Consider the following 23,401-nt stretch of genomic DNA (forward strand, 5'->3'; position numbering starts at 1 on the left):
TCTAATTACAGCACAACAACCGAGATGGCGGAATATACCTTCCTTGCTGGGACCTCACAAAGTCCCCAACCCAGTCCTGGTATCTCGGAGAGCAGTCCACTTAATACTCAGAGGCCTTACACTCTCCCTGCACTCATCAATAGAACAGTATTTGATATGTGGTTTGAACAATATAAAGAGAGATCACCAGGGAATTTTACACAACCATTTCAGGAATGTTTGTACAGACAAACGTTAGAAAGCTTCTACCTAGATTTTGACCTTGGAGAAAAAGGTACGTAGTCTTTTTTTTTAAATACTGGGTTGGGGTAAATGTTTGTGGTGTTTGTTTGTTTGTTCATTTAGCTGGGTGTTAAAAGGCAAACAAAATAAGCAAAATCTAAATAGACGAACTTTAAGCGCTCTATTTCAGTCCATTGCTATTACTCAATTCGTCATGAATAGTAAATTAACTTCTGATGATTGAGAAAACAATCCGGACATGATTTGATGTATGGAAGTCTAATCAAATCTGCTGTGAACTTTTATGTCTGTGCTTATTCGCGTATTATGGGCTTTTTTGTGTCGGGACTGAAATAATGTGCTGGTAACATTATTCGTAAGACAAATAATATTACTACTTTGCGCTCCAACAGTCCCATGAACTACAAATGTTATTACAATATTGACAAACGTTGTTGCTGCTGCTGATTATGATGTTGTTAATGATTCCAATGGTTAAAACCATCAGGAGATACGGGAAAATTAATTGACGCACAAAATTGAATAAAGAGGAAGAGCACTTTGGTTTCATAATGGTCACTGGATAGGAACGAATGCAACAGTCAATGTTCATACAATATGTGATGATGATGATGACGATGATGATGATGATGATGATGATGATGATGATGATGATGATGATGATGATGATGATGGCAATTAGGATGATGATTCTGTTGTTGTTCAGGATGCACATGGTTAGAATTATCATGAAAGTTATTGATGCGCGGAATTCCAGGAAGCGGAAAGAGCACTTTGGTGTCATAATTGCCACTGGAAATATGAGAATGCGACAGTCATTGCTCACACAAATATGATGATAATGATCAATGTAGTGATTATGATGATCATCATCATTATCATTATGATCATCATTATGATGATGATGACAATAATGATAATGACGATGGAGCTTTTAACGATGCTCAAGGTTAGAACTACGAGGAGAAGAAACAGGAAAGTTATTGATGCGCGAAAATCCACTTTGGTTTCATAATTGCCACTGGAAATATGAGAATGCGACAGTTACAGACTGCTCACACAAATATGATGATAATGATCAATGTAGTGAATCATTATCATTATGATCATCATGATGATGATGATGACAATAATGACAATGACGATGGTGCTTTTAACGATGCGTTAGAACTACCAGGAGGAGAAACAGGAAAGTTGTTCGGACAAAAACGTGAGTGTTGTTGACTAATTTTAAACTTTTCTTTGAGGAAAGTTATTGATGCGCGGAATTCCAGGAAGCGGAAAGAGCACTTTGGTTTCATAATTGCTACTGGAAATATGAGAATACGACAGTCACTGCTCACACAAATATGATGATAATGATCAATGTAGTGAATCTGACGATTATGCTGATCATGATGATTGACAATGACGGTGATGATTATGTTGTTGTTCACGATGCCCATATGGTTAGAACTATACCAGGAGGAGAAACAGGAAATTTATTGATATGCGAAATTCCAGGAAGCGAAAAGAGCAACTGGGTTTCATTGTCACTGGAAATATGAAAATGCGACCGTTACTGCTCACACATTAAGATGATGATGATGAAGATGATGATGATGATGATGATGATGATGATGATGATGATGATGATGATGATGATGATGATGATGATCGCTGTGGTGAATATGATGAGTATGTGATAATGATGATGATCATGATCATGAAAATAAATGTGATGATAATGAAAATGATATTGGCAATGATATATGAGATCGACAAGAAAGGTCAACAAAATCAGAGATATCTTTCTATCCCTACAATACACTGCACTGCAAGTATGTTCAGAAAGTTAACTTGAAGCAATAGAAACTACATAATTATACTAAAATGAATAATGCAGTATTCCACTTTATGTATATTTAAAAGTCAAGAGCTCGCCACTTTTAGGCTCAAACTGTTTAAGTAAGAGCATATTTATAGCATTAGTGTTTGATATAAACACTTGGTTATTACTACAACAATCATTCCTTACCGTATTTTATAGTGACAAAACTGGCGAGTCACTATTATTTTTATGGAAGACTTGCATATTTAATTGATGCAAGTAATTAGATATGCGTGACAGACTTGCATACGAATTAATATGCATGAAGAATAAGCTACTTTGATTTGACTACTCAACTAGGCCAGATAAAATATTTTACTTGTAGTTGCAATCTATGTCAATATTTGCAATGATTTTAATGTTGAAGTTGACCTGAATTTTTCATCGGTTAAAAAGTGCAACGGTAAAAAAGTCAACATGGTGATGTTGACTTTATAACCGTCATTACGTAGGTTATTTGTAATGTTTGATGAGTGAGTGCGCGATGAGTTCCTTCAAATCAGGTTGCCATATTTTGTTTTGTTTTATTTTGTTTTGAATTTCTAGTTCTTCCATCACATAAAGTCACAAATTACAATCACTTATTTTCTATTTTCTAAGGTCGCTATAATAATGAAAATAAACAAGTGAGTGATAAATATTGAATACATTAATAAATATCTATAATAAGAGGATAACAATATAGATCATTATTAATTAAGAATTTTATAGATTATCATGGATAAGCAATATTCTCTTTAAAGTTTATTTATTTATTGATTTATTGATTGATATATTTTATTTATATATCTATGTATTTATTTTAATAAATAACAAACAAAAATAACTAAATAACATATACATAAATAAAACAAACAATTCAAATTGTTTATTTATTAATTTTTATGTAGTTATTTGATTTTGTTATTTAATATTTTATTCACTTCTTTATTTACTGAAAGTATTTATTTATTTATTTATTTGTTTATTTATTTATCTTTTTATACTTTTATGAATTTACGTTATATTCTTAACAGTTTTACCTCTCTTTACGTACTTATTATTTCATGTTTATTGTGAAAGTTGAGAGTAGAGTATGTTTTACCTCCATGTTTGACTTTCTGAATTGTTTGTTTTATATTCCATAATATTATATTATGAACAGTGAACACTTACATAATTAGATTTCCCGCAGAAATGTTTTTTATTATCAGTAGTTTAATGATATTTGACCACGAGCAATAAAGCAATAATGGACAAAATACAGGAATACATGCAGTAAAAGCATGGTAAATTTGGCCTTAAAAAATACAAAATCACTTGGACGGAAACAAAGCCATTATACACCTTTATAAAGGCACACTTAATATTGGACATTTTGACGCTCTAGTGATGAATTGTAATTTCTTTTATATGAAAATAAATGACAAAATAATCATGTAAAGTAATGGTAATGCATCAACGTCCCCTTCTCGGCGACTTCGTTTGTTTATTTGTGGTATATAATGTGTATTATTACACCTGATAGGTGAAAAGGCGATATCTTTAAATCAACTACATCGCACATACTGTCTTTTTTTCCGTGGAGGCAGGTGTTTTGTCTGATCCCAAAGCAAATTGAAGTATCCAAGTAAATCACATAACAGATACGGTCTTTTTACTTGGAATTGTATTTTTTCATGCTTGATAGCCATAGGCGTCAACATAAAAAGTCCTAGTTTTGAGATATTTTCTCAAAATATCAAGAGCTATTTCAAGAACCACTGAACCAATACTAGGCTTGTTTGTACTCATTTTAATGCATTTATCATGCTGATTCCAAAAATGATCATGACAATTATTTACAATTCTGATATTTTTTGGGGGAAAAATGAAACTTGTCGTCTGCAGTAGACACCCGCGTGGAGAGAGTTAATCAGTTTGCTCATTAAGTCGAATAAAGTATCCGCTACACTCTGATTTCGTACTATTCATTCAATAGAATCCTTATTCATTTATTTTTGATGAGATATAGCCTACTGTTCGTTTTGATTATGTATATAATCACTTTGGACCGACAATCTTTGAACCGACAATCTTATCAAAATGAATAATTTCCGTTTTATTTTAACAAGTAAGTTGTCAGATTGACGAGATCTCAAACTCATTATTTATCAAGATTACCCATTTCATTTTGAGGAGATTCTGTTTAGTCCCCCTCTAACAAGACAAACTATTCAAATTTCATTTCTTGGTCATTTCTGATAAGAGCCTAGATTCATTTTTGACAAGAACTTATTCAGTTTTAAAATGACATATAGCAATCTTATCAAATTTGATGAGTTTCTTGTCATTTTGAAGAGAATATCCGATTCATTAATTAATACTCAGAAAATCTATGATGAAATGAAAGCTATCTACGGTGATGATTGCCCATCATATGGCACTGTTGCTTTTTGAAAAAGGAATTTCCAAACTGGCCACATGCCCCTCATAGATGAGCCAAGAAGTGGACGTCCATCACTTACGGATGATGCGGCCACAGTGAAAAAACTCAAGAAAGTGGAGGATCTTATCATGAAAAGCTTATGCGCCTACTGCCCATCTAGCGCCACCTGTAAAGAGAGTAAACATACTTATGAGACCATTTTGGACCATAATGTACATAAGGACCAGTGATTACACTGTCAAAATTTCATCGATACAGCTCTTTCACTTCTGGGTGATTTCAAAAACTTTTGGATACCCCCTCGTATGTTCATTTTGAAATGAAATCTGTTAAAACCCCAACCGAATAGTTTCTATTCAAAAATGAGTAGATCGTTTTAAGAGTGTATACATTATCACGTTTTACCTAGCTGGCAGGTCAGGTTAATTGAAATCTCTATGTCAGCCTTTCACTTTTAAAATATAACCTTTTTGATTAAAAACAAAAGCTTCCTGGCGCATATTGTAATTTCGACTACATGTCTATCTCATCTCTAAGCATTACTTTCTGTATCCGGTTGCATCACTTACCTTAATTCGTTTAATTTCGTAGATCGTTTTCACCTTGTGGTTGTTTTTCAAAACAAAAGCATACCTATATACTTCTTTCTTTACATGGTTATTGCTAACGTGGGAGTTTCGTTAAAGTATTTCAATTTATTACATGGATTTTTATCAATATATTACGTATTGCGAAAAAATCTATTCAATTAGTTTAGTGCTAACTTTGAGCATTTCCGCTATATTTCAACCTTCTTTTCCTCTGGATCTGTTTTGTATTAGACAGGTGCAATGTATCGTCATATAAATGAATGTCTAACCATAAGAATGTTATTGATTCTATATATAGTATATCATATAACAAGTATTGTTTTTCAGGTGACTAACTTTGGAATTAACGGTTGCCTTTTCCAGAGGTCTATACTTTGAATTTGTTATAGTATATCATATATCATTTTATTAGACATATTGCTTATGATGAAAAAAGGCTATAAAGCTAGCCCTGGTAGTTTCCAGACATCAGTTTACTATTGCATTAATGTTACCTTACATTGTACAGGGTGTCCCCCAAAAAAAGAGGCCCCTCATTGCGCCCTCTTTTTCACCTGTTTTTGAATAGTTGATCAAATATATTTTGGTATGTAAAGAAACCGCTAATTGTTAGCTTTAATAAACCTAAACAATTATTTCAATCGGCTCACAACTTTTGAAGATATGCCCTTTTAAAGAGAAGTACCCGTTTTTCACTCTGTCCACGGATAGCAAACAGAGTGGTTGTGATGGGTCATGCTGTGGAGTGGCCTGCAAGATCACCAGACCTCACACCACTTGATTTCTTCATTTGTGGCAAAATCCAAGATCTTTGCAAACGTATTATTGCTATATTCGCAAGTATCCGGCGCACAAGGTTGGTACGCAACGCAATTGATGCAATGATGACTAGGGCTGAAACCTGTATTCGTCAAGGAGGCAAACAGGTAGAGGGCAGAGCAGCACAGTAAACTCACTTCAAGGCTACCTTTTAATTCCAAAAAGAGAAATGACTTATGTTGTCAATAAAAAGAAAACAAGAAACAATAAAGTAAGAAACATAATAAAACAAAAAGGCATAAAATAACCGAGAAAAACATAAGTAATTGCAAGTATAGCAAAAGAAGTCCACATCCCACATCAATTTCGCCCAAATTAATGACACGTAACAAAATCCATAACCCATAAGCCCACCGGTAAAGTAAAGCCCATTTTCTAAAATAAAGTTGTTATTTTATAAAGTTATCATCGAGGAATGTTTTATATTCATGCATGGTATATGCACTTTTCAATCTTTGAAGTAGCCAAGCCTCCTCCGTGGACAGAGTGAAAAACGGATACATTTCTTTAAAAGAGCATATCTTCAAAAGTTATGAGCCGATTGAAATTATTGTTTCGGTTTATTAAAGCTAACGGGTAAAGGCTTCTTTACATACCAACATATACTTGATCAACATTTCTGTAGTTTTATTTCTAAGCTGGGCATACTTTTAAGCAAAACAGTTACGAAGTAAATCTAGCAAGACCGAAATTAGAAGCTTTTTGCAAAGTCAAGCCAAATAATGGGCCGCCGCCGTAGCGGGCGCCCCAAAAATGACTAGTTCCCAGTTTTCATTTCAAATTTCATAAACCGGTTTTTTTAAATTAATTCGAAAGCCCTTAATTTTTGAACACTTGTAATGAGTGCATGAGACCTCCAGTTACCGTAAATATCATTCAAAACCTAAGAGCCCTAGTGATATTGCAGCTGTAAAGCTCTCCTTCGGGTACATATTCAATGGGAACTTGCATGGATCAGGAACCAATTTTGGGGGCTTTTACAAACGCACGATGCATTGTGGTGATGTGTGTTTGAAACACTTTAACCATGAACGGTCGATTTATCCAGCTTTAGAGAAAACAAAACTTTGAAAAGGTCTATTGACTCCGTTTCGCACACTATGTTGCAATATTACACAAAACCAGAGTTTAATATTAGTTCTTCTCTGCGCAACACAAGTTTATAAGAAAATTAAGATCCAGATACCAGAAGTGATAAAATGTGGCCCAATAAAATATTGGAACGTCGTCATTATTGTCGCCCGATTCTATATTCGTATTCGTAATTAAGTGAGGCATTGTCACTCCTAATTATCGAAAATTCTCGAGAACATGAGTCCCATTTACCGTATTTTTATTATAACACGAGTTCAATGTTATAAAGGTCTGATTCTGTTGTAATGTTCTCCTTGTATTTCGTGAAATTTAATATAATGTGACTTTAATGTAGGGTGTTCTCATTCCCTTGAAATATTCGCCTTCTAGCTCGTGAAATGTAATAAGCATGCTTAAACAGTTAATTTACTTTTCTGACATTTCTCGGAAAATGGAATATAAAATTTCATAATGCATGTCAATTGGAATTTTTTAATACGGTTAACATTCATTTAAAAATATCACCTCTTTCTTTATCTGTTGGAGGGGGTACTTGATTTAAATTTCGACGGGGATGTGCGGCTTGAGTTTCCGTCCGAACATTTACCCATTTCGAAAATTGGGACCCATGTATATTTAAGGGATTTTCAGAAATTAGGTCTCATCTCTCTTTCTTATTTTGACTTTGTATGACCCTCGATTCTATGATATGTTCACAAGTATAAAGCTACCCGTATTATGAAGTACAAGGTTAAAATTTTGCTTTGAAATGACTTATTTCCAATTCCAAGTGTACATTGAATATTTGTGTTAAACCTTTTGTATAATTATACCAAGAACATGCAGCTATTACAGTAGTGTTATGGCTTTTATCTGTGAGCAAAAATAGGTCAACAGTCATGACAGTATACTGGGCAACGCATGAACGACGCGTGTCTTGGAATACTTGATCCTTCATGTCCTTGAGGAAGATCTGAATAAGCAATCTCGAGGGTTTGCAACTTTAACTTTATCATTTTCCTCAGTGCATTTTAAGTCTCTAGTGTGTGTAAAATACTCTCGGAAGAGCATTATTGGAGATACAGACTTGCGCGCAGAGGCGGTACCTGGATTCGACAGATAAATCACTTCGAGGGGCAATACTCAGATGTACTAAATGCAAATTAATTAGATGTCATCCAGCTGGGCTGTCCTTTCGGTAGCATAGTACGATTAATTAAGATAGAAACATCATGCATGATATATGGACAAAGAGGATTTACTGATATAATAGACATGATAGATGACAATGAAGATGATACATGGTATTGTTTTATGTAAAGTATTGTTTTTAGTCTTGTCTTCTTAAAGTGTCATGCACTTCTTAAATTACGTGACATTAAAAGGTACTTTTGAATGAGTTTGAAAACATCCGTGCAGTACAGATTTTGTTTTATCGAATTAAGAAATTCAAACATTTCACATATTTCGTTCTTTGATCATAGACCCTGGAAAAAGAACCAACTTATACCCTTGCGATTCTTGTGTCATGGTTTAAACTTTCTGAAAATGAAACATGCTATACTACACTGTATAAATCCAAACGTGGGATACGAAAAGGCGGATATGAATATAGAACTTGTGGATCTTCTATATCTTCTCAGAAGGACCCTTGATGGTTCTTAGAAGAACCATAAAATATCTTATTGCACTCTGAAGAACCTTTTTGGTTCTCTGCAACTCATGTATATAGCCTTTATTTGGTTGTACAAAAGATTCTTAGATTTTCACGAACTCATGTTGAATCTAAGGGGATCTTCGATATTCAAACCTTGAGGTTCTTAAATTTTAAGAACCATTTTAACAAAAAGGTTGTAAATGACAATTTATGATTCCTCCTAAGAACTTTCAAAGGCTCTCTTGAGAGCTAGGACGAAATAGGATTCTTACGAACTTTTTTTCCCAAGAGTATAGAGTGGAAAAACTTCTTTCAAAGAGGTAAATTAGAAAAGTTGGCAAGAGATCGAGGCTATAGAGAATCATTGAAGTGAGAAAAGATCGAACTCATACTACCAATGAAATTATATGAAGCACCTGTAATTTTCAAATATCCCAACAAAGCGCACTTGAACGCCATTAGTGCCGAAACTCTTTTAAAAGTGTCTTCGAGTCTAATAAAGCGACGTACTTGTTTAGTCTCTTAACAAAATAAGTCTCGGCTGAGATATCAGCGATCGTGAGGAAATTTATTAAGCTGCTGCACCTTCACAGACGAGCTGAAACAGTTAGACACAAACTATAATGCAAATAAACTTGACAATTTTTTTATTATCAGTAGTTTAATGATATTTGACAACAAGCAATAAAGCAACAAAATACAGGAATACATGCAGTAAAAGCATGATAAATTTGGCCTTATAAAATACAAAATCACTTGGATGGAAACAAAGCCATTATACACCTTCATAAAGGTACACTTAATATTGGACATTTTGACGCTCTAGTGATGAATTGTAATTTCTTTTATATGAAAATAAGTGACAAAATAATCATGTAAAGTAATGGTAATGCATCAACGTCCCCTTCTCGGCGACTTGTTTTGTTCATTTGTGGTACATTATGTTATACCAGCTAGGTGAAAAGGCAATATCTTTGAATGAATCATATCGCACATACTGTCTTTTTCCGTGGAAGCAGGTGTTTTGTCTGATCCCAAAGCAATTTGAAGTATCTACAAGTAAATCACATAACAGATACGGTCTTTTTACTTGGAATTGTATATTTTTCATGCTCACATGCATAGCCATAGGCGTCAACATAAGAAGTCCTAGTTTTGAGATATTTTCTCAAAATATCAAGAGTTATTTCAAGAACCACTGAACCAATACTAGGCTTGTTTGTACTCATTTTAATGCATTTATCGTGCTGATTCCAAAAATGGTCATGATAATTATTTACAAATCTGATATTTTTGGGGAAAAAATTAAATTTGTCATCTGCAGTAGACACCCGCGTGGAGAGAGTTAATCAGTTTGCTCATTAAGTCGAATAAAGTATCTGCTACACTCTGATTTCGTACTATTCATTCAATAGAATCCTTATTCATTTATTTTTGATGAGATATAGCCTACTGTTCGTTTTGATTATGTATATAATCACTTTGGACCGACAATATTTGAACCGACAAACTTATCAAAATGAATAATTACCGTTTTATTTTAACAAGTAAGTAGTCAGATTGACGAGATCGCAAACTCATTATTTATCAAGATTACCCATTTCATTTTGAGAAAATTCTGTTTAGTCCCCCTCTGACAAGACAAACTATTCAAATTTCATTTCTTGGTCATTTCTTGATTCATTTTTGACAAGAACTTATTCAGTTTTAAAATGACATGGCAATCTTATCAAATTTGATGAGTTTCGTGTCATTTTGAAGAGAATATCCGATTCATTTTGAAGAGAAATATGTTCATTTTGAAATGAAATCTGTTAAAACCCCAACCGTATAGTTTCTATTCAAAAATGAGTAGATCGTTTTAAGAGTGTATAGTCATTATCACGTTTTACCAAGCTGGCATTTCTGTTAAAACCCCACCCGAATAGTTTCTATTCAAAAATGAGTAGATCGTTTTAAGAGTGTATAGTTATTATCACGCTTTACCTAGTTGGCAGGTCTGTTAAAACCCCACCCGAATAGTTTCTATTCAAAAATGAGTAGATCGTTTTAAGAGTGTATAGTTATCATCACGTTTTACCTAGCTGGCAGGTCAGGTTAATTGAAATCTCTATAATCACTTTGTCAGCCTTTCACTTTTAAAATATAACCTTTTTGATTAAAAACAAAAGCTTCCTGGCGCATATTGTAATTTCGGCTACATGTCTATCTCATCTCTAAGCATTACTTATCCGGTTGCATCACTTACCTTAATTCGTTTAATTTCGTAGATCGTTTTCACCTTGTCGTTGTTTTTCAAAACAAAAACATACCTATACCTCTTTCTTTACATGGTTATTGCTAACGTGGGAGTTTCGTTAAGATATTTCAATTTATTACATGGATTTTTATCAATATATTGGGTATTGCGAAAAAATCTATTCAATTAGTTTAGTGCTAACTTTGAGCATTTCCGCTATATTTCAACCTTCTTTTCCTCTGGATCTGTTTTGTATTAGACAGGTGCAATGTATCGTCATATAGATGAATGTCTAACCATAAGAATGTTATTGATTCTATATATAGTATATCATATATCATTTTATTAGACATATTGCTTTGTATAATTTATGATGAGAAAAGGGATATAAAGCTAGCCCTGGTAGTTTCCAGACATAAGTTTACTTTTGCATTAATGTTACCTTACATTGTATTACATTACATTGCATTACATTACATTACATTACATTACATTACATTACATTACATTACATTACATTACAATAATTATATTTTATTACAATCTAGGTGAGAAGTAGAGGTATGGTGTTACGAGTGGTCTGTTTGATATGGCTCTAGGTGCATTCATACCATACACATTTCAAGGTACTGAGGCCTTGACAAAGATGTGAAACGTGACTGAATGACAAATAATTACTCGCACTAATATTTACTAATATAGTAAGTTAAAGGGTGTATTTTCTATACAGCATTAACAATTTACTTTTGCCATGGTTGAGGTTAACCATAGCTAACTTTCCTATTTGACTCGAATAGAAACAGGTTGTAACATATAAACAGACTAAAACAATGTTACTGTTATTTCCTTTACAATTAAGTTATATATAATTATCGGTTTACCATTAGCATGAAAGTTCATCTGTATTGGTAATCCATATATAGAAAGATTTTAACTCTTGATCTCAATACAAATATATTTACCTCCGTAATTTTCAGCTGTTGTTACTACAGCCTTCTTCAGCGGACTGACCCGATCGAGCACACTTGAAGTGTGCGCCGACAGTGTGCAACTTATACATGGAACACTTAGAACAAATAGCTATTAGAACAGCACCAAAGCATCCAAGCTGATAGCAGCTAAAAATATATCGCGAGCTATCTCACACAGACCAGTATCTGCATTTCTCGTCTAACCACCCCTTAGAACATAAATTTGGGGTAATTCGACCTTGTTTCACCGTGCGGAGTCTATGATCACTAAACCCCAAGCTGTGGTGGAAAAAAACCCACCTAACGCAAGCTCTCACTAAGTGCGGCTACCCCGAATGGGCTTTCAATAAAATCAATAAATCCAAGAGCGCGAAATCAAACTCTAACAGGGACAGTACGGGTACGACTAAAGGACACGTTGTGCTACCTTGCATCAAAGGAATTTCGGAAGCGCTTCGCAGAAACTTCCAGAAAGTTGGTATAAGAGTGACATTTAAACCTACGAAAACATTGCGCCATTTTTTAGGACAAAACCGAGAAAAAGGACGTCACTGGTCCGGTGTATATGATTCCATGCCAGGGGCAGACCACTACTTCGTCCGAGGTTTCCAACCACATCCATATTGAGTCACCGGGCCATCACGTTGACTTGGACAAATTCCGAAATTTGGATAGGGAGCCCCGCTGATTCGAGAGAGGAGTTACAGAAACCATACACATCAGGGCCAATCAACCATCTCTGAACAAGGACGAGGGCCACTACAAGTTGCCAAACGTCTATGACCCGATTATAAGGTCACACTTCAAGTGTGCTCGATCGGGTCAGTCCGCTAAAGAAGGCTGTAGTAGCAACAGCTGGATATTACGGAGGCAAATATATTTGTATTGAGATCAAGAGTTAAAATCTTTCTATATATCGTTTTACCATGTGAGGGTAATTTGGAAAAGTTGATCAAAGTGGCAAAAGTAAGACTTTGTAATAATCCCGGGGTTATAATGAAGTTTATGAGAAGCAAACGTTTAGTTACCACATTGGGCCTCGGGTGTAATTATTTGTCATTCAGTCACGTTTCGCATCTTTGTCAAGGCCATTGCAGCTCGAAATGTGTATATGAAGGTGTGAACGCACAGACAGAATATCAAGCACACAGGTCGTTTCTATTTTATATTTTGATTGACAACGCACAATTGCCTCTCATATATAAATATTATTGTAAACTGATAACCAACTATTACTTAATGGATATGGCTACTTGTGTTCGGAGCAAAGAAGTTTTCACAGTATCCCAGAATACATCATGCTGAATAAAACAGCATCCCACTTTCATCAGTGAAATGGGCATTAGATCTTATCTTAACAAGGTGTTAAAATTGAATGCCCAGAATTTCTGTGAACATGCACCCACCAAGCCAGGGTCTAATTTACATGACACTAAAGAATTGTCCACAAAAGAAATGGGCTGAATCCAGGTCTGACCACTACATAGAATACACACACCACACCTAGATTGCAACCTTCAGTGCACATACCTTCAACTAGATTTAAGGTATCATTAAGGTGACTTATCCAGAAAACAATCCACTTTTATTTTAAGGGATCAACTCCAATTATGACAAATACCATTATGTGAAAGTTAACCACTTTCAGACAGACTAAACCACGACATATCTTTTATACACACATGTGCCAGGAAGGCCTTTATAATGTTCTTTCATGAGCAAATAACCAATTTCATACTATAAATGGATTTGTGCATCTATCAGGAACTAACCTTTTGTTATACTATCTTAACCTTCCAAAATGTAATAATGTGCACATCAAAAGAGAAGCTATGTTGATCTCCGTGTCAAAAAATGACTGGTTCCCATTTTTCATAAACCGGGTTTTTTTTTCGGGAGCCCTTAATTTTTGAACACTTGTAATGAGTGCATGAGACCTCCAGTTACCCGTAAATATCTTCCAAAACCTAAGAGCCCCGGTGATATTGCTGCTGTAAACATGGTAAAGCCCTCCATCGTGTATATATTCAATGGGAACTTGCATGGATCAGGAACCGATTTTGGGGGCTTTTGCAAACGCACGATGCATTATGGTGATGTGTGTTTGAAACACTTTAACCATGAACGGTAGATTTATCCAGCTTTAGAGAAAACAAAACTTTGAAAAGGTCCATTGACTCCGTTTCGCACACTATGTTGCAATATTACACAAAACCAGAGTTTAATATTAGTTTATCTCTGCGCAACATAAGTTTATAAGAAAATTAAGATCCAGATACCAGAAGTGATAAAATGTGGCCCAATAAAATATTGCAACGTCGCCATTTATTGTCGCCCGATTCTATTTCGTAATTAAGTGAGGCATTGTCACTCCTAATTAACGAAAATTCTCGAGAAATAATGAAGTCCCATTTACCGTATTTTTAATATAACACGAGTTCAATGTTATAAAGGTCTGATTCTGTTGTATAATGTTCTCCTTGTATTTCGTGAAATTTGATATAATATGACTTTAATGTAGGGTGTTCTCATTCCCTTGAAATAGTCTCCTTCTAGCTCGTGAAATGTAATAAGCATGCTTAAACAGTTAATTTACTTTTCTGACATTTCTCGGAAAATGGAATATAAAATTTCGTAATGCATGTCAATTCAATGGAATTTTTTGATACGGTTAACATTCATTTAAAAATATCACCTCTTTCTTTATCTGTTGGAGGGGGTACTTGAATTATATTTCGACGGGGATGTACGGCTTGAGTTTCCGTCCGAACATTTACCCATTTCGAAAATTGGGACCCATGTATATTTAAGGGCTTTCAGAAAATAGGTCTCCTCTCTCTCTTTCTTATTTTGACTTTGTATGACCCTCGATTCTATGATATGTTCACAAGTATATAGCTGCCCGTATTTTGAAGTGCAAGGTTAAAATTTTACTTTGAAATGACTTATTTCCAATTCCAAGTGTACATTGAATATTTGTATTAAACCTTTTGTATAATTATACCGAGAACATGCAGCTATTACAGTAGTGTTACGACTTTTATCTGTGAACACAAATACGTCAAAAGTACTGGACAACGCATGAACGACGCGTGTCTTGGAATACTTGATCCTTCATGTCCTTGAGTAAGATCTGAATAAGCAAAATAGTGAATATTCTCAGTCATCCAGTTGTTAAAATCACAAAGTTTTGAATTAAATCAAATACTGGAACTTACATTTTTTTTGCAACTTGCTACGTTGCGTCTGAAACCATCAGACTTCATCAGGCAACTGACCCGCTGGGCTGGTCATGTGACACTTTGAGACGGCTAGGGATCGCCTTGATGGCCCGGTCCCATGCGTGAGATAAGTTGTGTCACATGACCAGCCCAGCGGGTCAGTTGCCTGATGAAGTCTGATGGTTTCAGACGCAACGTAGCAAGTTGCAAAAAAATGTAAGTTCCAGTATTTGATTTAATTCAAAACTTTGTGATCTGAATAAGCATTCTCGAGGGTTTGCAACTTTAACTTTATCATTTTCCTCAGTGCATTTTAAGTCTCTAGTGTGTGTAAAATACTCTCGGAAGAGAATTATTGGAAATACCCGGAATAAATACTTCGACTTGAGCGCAGAGGCGGTACCTGGATTCGACAGATAAATCACTTCGAGGGGCAATACTCGAATGTACTAAATGCAAATTAATTAGATGTCATCCATCTGGGCTGTCCTGTCGGTAGCATAGTACGATAAATTAAGATAGAAACATCATGCATGATATATGGACAAAGAGGATTTACTGATATAATAGATGACATTGAAGATGATACATGACATTGTTTTATGTAAAGTTTTGTTTTAGTCTTGTCTTCTTAAAGTGTCATGCACTTCTTAAATTACGTGACATTAAAAGGTACTTTTGAATGAGTTTGAAAACATCCATGCAGTACAAACTTTGTTTTATTGAATTAAGAAATTCAAATATTTCACATATTCCGCTCTTAGATCAACTTACACCCTTGTTGATTCTTGTGTCAAGGTTTAACCTTTCTGAAAATGAAACATGCTATACTACTATGTATAAATTCAAACCGTGGGATACGAAAATGCGGATATGAATATAGAACTTGTGGATCTTCTATATCTTCTCAGGAGGACCCTTGATGGTTCTTAGAAGAACCATAAAATATCTTATTACAATTTGAAGAACTTTTTGGCTCTCTGCAACTCATGTATAGCCTTTATTGTTTGTACAAAAGATTCTTAGATTTTCACGAACCCATGTTGAATCTAAGGGGATCTTCGATATTCAACCCTTTAGAATTTAAGAACCTTTTGAACAAAAAGGTTGTAAATGCCCATTTATGATTCCTCCTAAGAACTTTCAAAGGTTCTCTTTAGAGGGCAAAATAGGATCCTTACGAACTTTTTATGGCAAAACTTCTTTCAAAGAGGTAAATTAGAGAAGTTAGCAAGAGACCGAGGCTATAGAGAATCATTGAAGTGAAATAAGATCGAACTCATACTACCAATGAAATTATATGAAGCACCTGTAATTTTCAAATATCCCAACAAAGCGCACTTGAAGGCCATTAGTGCTGAAACTGTTTTAAAAGTGTCTTCGAGTCTAATAAAGCGACGTACTTGTTTAGTCTCTTAACAAAATAAGTCTCGGCTGAGATATCAGCGATCGTGCGGAAATTTATTAAGCTGCTGCACCTCCACAGACGAGCTGAAACAGTTAGACACAAGCTATATGCAAATAAACTTAATGATTCAATAGTACTTCAGAGTTGAGGCAAATACACGTGTATTCTATCCAGGATCTGGCGTGCAAGTGAAGTAAGAAATGAAGGAGGTGGATGTGGAGGAGCGGGTGAGGTGGACTTGGTGGATGATGAAGAACAAAGAGTGGACCGTTGAGGGCAGCACGAAGCAAAGTTTTAAAAGATATTGAAACTAAGAACAGTTTTGCTAGAAGAACACTTTTTCTATAATTATTTTCTATATCCAAATTCGAGTTTTGAACTGTTGAACATAACTTGCCGGAGTGAGTTCAATTAATAATATGCTGAAGCACTAGCTTATACTTGTACTGGTCTCGTGAAAATTCGCGTCTGAGATATCAGCGATAGTTGATGAAGCTGCTACAAGCACCTTCACGGACGAGATGAAGCAGACAAAATCGTACTGTGTGAATAAAATTGATGATCTAATAGTACTTCTGAGTTGAGGCAAGTACGTCATATTCTATCCTGAACCTGCATGTAAATTAGGAAATGAAAGAGATGGGTGGAGGAGGAGCGGGAGGGGAGGAAGGAGGTGGATTTGGTGGGAAAGGAAGAAGAGGGGATCCCATGAGGAGCAGGAAGCAAAGTTATATTAAAAAAAAAATCTACTGCGACTGAAGCACCACAAACTAAAGACAAATTTGAGTTTGGAAACTGTTAAACTAGAGCGATAACCGCACCATAGCTGAACCATGTGGCTTTGGCAGTATATTGTGAGAAGCTGGCATTTTGAAAACTTGACTTTTGATCTCTGTATGACCCCCTTAATGACCTTAAATGAATTTTAAAATATTTAAAACATGTTAAGAATGTCATAAGGATCATTGCATTTAAATTTCAGGTCAATTGAAGCATTTTGTAAACTTGACCTTTGACCCCTTTATTGCCCCTTAATGAACTTAAATGAATTTCAAAATATTTTCAAGATGTTTAGAATGTCATAAGGATCATTGCATTTAAATTTGAGCTCAATCGTAGCATTTCGGAAAACTTGACCTTTGACCCCTTTATGACCCCTTAATGACCTTAAATGAATCTTAAAATATTTTTTAAATGTTTAGAATGTCATAAGGATCATTGCATTTAAATTTCAGCTCAATTGGAGCATTTTGAGAACCACGACCTATGACCCCTTAATGACCTTAAATAAATTTTTAAATGTTTAAAACATGTTTAGAATGTCACAACGATCATTGCATTTAAATTTAAGCTCAATCGGAGCATTTTCAGTTAAAATGACCTTTTTTGACCCCTGTGACCCCTGGATGAACTCCGACGTTTGGAAATATTTTTATTATATTCTTTATGTTTTCCTCTTTCATATGACACCACTCATGGGGTCATACCTTCGTAACATTTAGAGATATGTCCATTTCAGACCAAATGGTTAGTCAGTAAGCTAGTAAGTAAGCTAGTAAGTAAGCTAGTAACATTCACACTTATAGGCTGATACCATTTCATGGTTCAGCAAAAATAATATGAGTTCAATAAACATTTTATCATAAATATCGCCCGAAAATTTCGTCTGAGATCATGAAGCTCGCGGACGTTCACCAAGCACATTCATGCACAGACAACACTGCAAAAACAGCAGAGCAACACTAAATAAACACTTTAACACTTCATAAACACTTGTTTGTACAGTGAAGGTATAGGGATGTTAATGTATAAACACCAAAACACGTTTAGAAATATGAAGATGTTTATATTTTTTAACACAAGATAGTGTTTAAATACATATCTTAAACACTCTCTTGGTTAATATTCTTCAAAGTAGGAAGTATAAAATACGTTATCTAAGATATGAGCAAGCATTGCGATAATTGATAATTATTCCCTTTTCTAATAATATATTCCATTTGTAGCATCCTGACATTAATAATAGCGCTCTCGAAGGACGTGTTGGTAATGAAAATATCACAGCGTGACCAAAAGCATTAAACTTTATTGATACATTTTCATAACCTATTACATGGCCGCGAGAAAATCAATCTTTATTTTCTGCTGGTAACAAACTAGCGTTATATCCTGTCGTCTGAATGTCAATATTATAATAATTGCCTAACGTTTGTCCCTGAAGGTATGAAAATGATTCTAATTTTTAATGGATGCTGTTTTTGAAACCTTGCCAGCTTTCATGGTCATTTTATAATAGGTAAAAAAGTTGAGGCGAGGAAAAAAAGATTCACGCGAAGAGTGAGCATTGGGCTTATAAGAATGTAACTCATCCACTGTCAAATTGTGTCTTTAAGGGTTTAGTGCAAAATCTCGCCGACTAACTCATCGGAGTATCTGGAACCCAAGACGCTGATCCAAGCCATGTTCAGTCACCCGTTCATCGGCTTCATCGGCCTAACTCTTTAAGCACCACAAACTAAAGACAAATTTGAGTTTGGAAACTGTTAAAAAATAATATGAGTTCAATAAACATTTTATCATAAATATCGCCCGAAAATTTCGTCTGAGATCATGAAGCTCGCGGACGTTCACCAAGCACATTCATGCACAGACAACACTGCAAAAACAGCAGAGCAACACTTAATAAACACTTTAACACTTCATAAACACTTGTTTGTACAGTGAAGGTATAGGGATGTTAATGTATAAACACCAAAATACGTTTAGAAATATGAAGATGTTTATATTTTTTAACACAAGATAGTGTTTAAATACATATCTTAAACACTATCTTGGTGAAATAAATTCACTTGATTCAATATTCTTCAAAGTAGGAAGTATAAAATACGTTATCTAAGATATGAGCAAGCATTGCGATAATTGATAATTATTCCCTTTTCTAATAATATATTCCATTTGTAGCATCCTGACATTAATAATAGCGCTCTCGAAGGACGTGTTGGTAATGAAAATATCACAGCGTGACCAAAAGCATTAAACTTTATTGATACATTTTCATAACCTATTACATGGCCGCGAGAAAATCAATCTTTATTTTCTGCTGGTAACAAACTAGCGTTATATCCTGTCGTCTGAATGTCAATATTATAATAATTGCCTAACGTTTGTCCCTGAAGGTATGAAAATGATTCTAATTTTTAATGGATGCTGTTTTTGAAACCTTGCCAGCTTTCATGGTCATTTTATAATAGGTAAAAAAGTTGAGGCGAGGAAAAAAAGATTCACGCGAAGAGTGAGCATTGGGCTTATAAGAATGTAACTCATCCACTGTCAAATTGTGTCTTTAAGGGTTTAGTGCAAAATCTCGCCGACTAACTCATCGGCGTATCTGGAACCCACGACGCTGATCCAAGCCATGTTCAGTCACCCGTTCATCGGCCTAACTCCTGCATTCCACGCAACCGGATTATAACACTTGACAACAACACCCCAACAAAATAGTGTCCGTGGGTGCGATGATAATTTTATCGATATACATTATTTGCCGGATTACATTGAATGATCCACGAATTATTCACGGTGATTAAGCCCAAATAAGTACTACAATAAACACTAGTATAAAGGTTTCGGACAATGAATGGCAATACCGAGCAAAAGATGATAAGATGTTTCGTAGTCGATGCCTATCATCATTGGCGAAGACGCAACCAATGATAAGTCACTATAGTACTTCATCGGCACACTACGTATTGCTTCGAGGCGACGTTGACTTACTCAGCTAGATTCTGCACTGTGTCCTATTGGCACCACATCAACATTTGTGTGCGATCTAGGATCAACCGCCGATGCTGCTTATAACTATCAACCTCTGTTGACGATGTACATCAGTACATCAGCAAAGATATTGGCGTAGCCAGGGGGCATGGGAGACAGCTTCCCCCGTGAGAAGTCTTGCCCCATGTGGGATGCTGGCTGCCTTGATGTTTAAGATTATTCTGCCTTTTGTACGTTTTACCAATTTTCGACGTTTTTCGTCAAAGTTAGTCACCATTAAATGTTGACTTCCCCTTCCCCCTCTGAAAAAGTATTTTTACGCCACTGTTTGCAAGACACTATTTCCAATAGTTGTGAAGACAAGAACAGAAGGGATTACATTCCACTGACCGCAGAGTGACTATTTAACCAAATTAGCGTAAAAGACAGTACGTAATAGTCCTAAGCCATATCGAAAACTCTGAAATACTTATAATGCATTATACGTTACGACAGAATGAGGTACACATATTAACATGCGCCTGTGAAACTTGTATTTTGTCAAATGTTCGCGCTTCATTGCGAATGTTGATTATTATTCTTTTAGTATAGCCTTCTTTCTGCATCAGTCAAGTATTCTATCCCCGCTCTGCTCATAATGTACATTACTAAACCCTTGATTGGAAGGATAGATGCATATTAAAGATGTTTCCTTTTATTAGTCTACCTAGGATCTCGGGTTCTTTTGAAGCAAAGCATGGTCTTAAAGCTATACGCCTCGGCCATTGCACATTATTTTTACTTCGTTTAAAAGCCGAAGTAACCGTCGTCGTCTCCTCCTCCCCCTCCACCTCCTCCTCTTCCACTTATCCTCTTCCTCTTTCTCCCCCATCTCCTCCTCTTATTCTTCTTGCTACTCTTCCTCCTCCTCCTTTCCCTCCCCTCCACGTCCTCCTCCTCTTCCTCCTCCCCTCAACCTCTTCCTCTTTCCCCCTGAAGAGGAAGAGGATCCTCTTCCTCTACATCCACCACGAAATCAGCTGTAACCAACACTTCGTTATAATGAAAACAAACAATAGGGGAAAGAAAACCATTTGACAGAAAAACTACTTGATCGTGATAACACTCATTATAGGCTAGGAATATTGTGTTTTGAGGTTAAACAAATTGCAATAAAAACTTTTTCACTGCAATGCATTTTAGAAAGGTCCCCAAAATGACATACTAAAAGTCCAAAAAAATCCATGTAGTGGAAGTGTGTCTAATTTACATAAATCCAAAATGGCCGCCAATTCTAGGGTTTTCGCACAGATTTGGTCAAAATTTTCACCATACATACCTTTTATCATACTTTTAGTGTACTTTGAATGTCTATAATGTTATTTCAAAGAATTTTTTTGTTTGCACAAGTGTCTTTATTTGCTTAAATCCAAAATGGCTGCCAAATTAAACATTTTTGTAGAGAACTGATTATAAATAATAATAATGATCAGAATAATTGCGACAACACTTATAGACCTTTCTTATGATAAACTATGTACCTAGATTAACGCTGAAAATGACCTAGAAGTAAGCTAGTTCTGGTCCTGGTACCTTTCAGGGGCATTCAGGCTACACTCACCAAGTACTGGGATCAGGTCTAGCTTAGTTCTGCCTCCGTTTCAGTACAGATCGCTGTTTGCGATGTGAATACGCAATTATTAGAATGGTCTATTCATATTGAAAAATTATTTTTGAATTTCAAATGTATCACAATATAGGTTCTTTAATTTGCATAAACACATACATTTTCAAAAAAGTGGGTTAATTTGCATTTTGATTTTGATTCTCACCTTAATACAGTGCATATGTCTATATTGGTTTACAGTCCCAGTTCAGTTGTTATTACAGGATGCAGATCATGAGGCTAACATTGTGGTATACATATTTTAAGTTGATGAAGAATTGGTAGTGTCCAACAAAGCTAACCAGAACATTAATGTGGCAGGCTGATCAGTAGTAGCATCAAGTTCTTGGTCTGGTGGTGGTGAGTTGGTGCAACTAGTGCCACGACAACCAGTGCAGGCTGTTGAACATTGGAGGCCATACTTCCGGCATGTACATTTCTTGGTTGCACAGTCTTTCTTGCATCCGCATCTGATGACTTTAAGGAATGATGCAGGTGCTGGTGGTTTATCAGTTTGTATTGGAAGATATTTCCCATCCATGACCTGCCAACCCCAGTGTCCCGGTGTCAGGTCGCCTGCCATTCCTTTCCATTCTAATATCTGATAGTACACACGCAGACTGTGGAACTTAGCTGCTGCTGAAGTTGGTGGCAAAGTCTTTGCTTCTAAGGCAGACGTGATTGATGGTATCTTTACGCAATAGTTTCTGTACCTCAAAGAGTCCAGATCTTCTGTTGAGTCACCACCATACAGGCATACAATTGCCTTCTCTCCAGCTGTAATAATGGTGTCCTACAGGTCTGATGCTGGCTTACTAAATACTTTGGCAAGCTCACAGAAGTAGTCATTCTTCATGATTTTCTTCAGTGATACACCTTTCCCTAGTCCAAATATGCGAGAGGTTGTATCGCAGCCCAGAAGCGCATGGGCAAAGAGAATGTCGCCACACACATTACTTCCTAGGGTTTCCTTCAGCTGCTTGATATTCCATGTCTTTGGAGTTTGTCTTGGGCTCAGGTGCAAAAAAGATGTCCTTTGCATTCAGATCAGCGTAGAAAATCAGCAAGATGAGAAAGTCTGTATCATCACCGACAAGAACTGTGTCTTTAAACTTAGCTGCTTCTACTGCTGTAGTTACAATTAACAGATCTGCATCTCCTCTTTCATGAAATACAGTGCAACCATGAATTTCGAACTGAGAAGGTTTATGCGACGTTTAATATCCTCTTCTACTGAGGGCACACTGCTACCCAGAAAGACGAAGTTATTTACTAAAATGGCATCTGGTTCAGCATCATATCTCTTGGATCGTCAAATATGATCTTGCATTTTGTTGGGTTCATTTTCATTCCCCAGCTGCTGGATGCTTTCTCCAATTCATTAGCGGAGATTTGCAGGTTCTCAAAGTCCATATCCATGATTGTGGTGTCATCTGCATATCGGATGTCACCCATTTGCACACCTGAGCCTAGATTTTGGACG

General features: G+C 35.6%; 1 protein-coding gene across 1 annotated transcript in view; it reads left to right on the plus strand.

Moving 5' to 3' along the window:
- The window catches only part of LOC140150862 (uncharacterized), a 74,638-nt gene continuing 51,237 nt past the window's right edge, over positions 1-23,401 (plus strand). The window contains exon 1 of the mRNA XM_072173011.1: positions 1-274. Coding sequence (XP_072029112.1) covers positions 25-274 — 250 coding nt within the window. The 5' untranslated portion in view covers positions 1-24. The remainder of the gene's footprint in view (positions 275-23,401) is intronic.

The sequence above is a fragment of the Amphiura filiformis genome, chromosome 4 (genome assembly GCF_039555335.1).
Source record: "Amphiura filiformis chromosome 4, Afil_fr2py, whole genome shotgun sequence".
NCBI lineage: Eukaryota > Metazoa > Echinodermata > Ophiuroidea > Amphilepidida > Amphiuridae > Amphiura > Amphiura filiformis.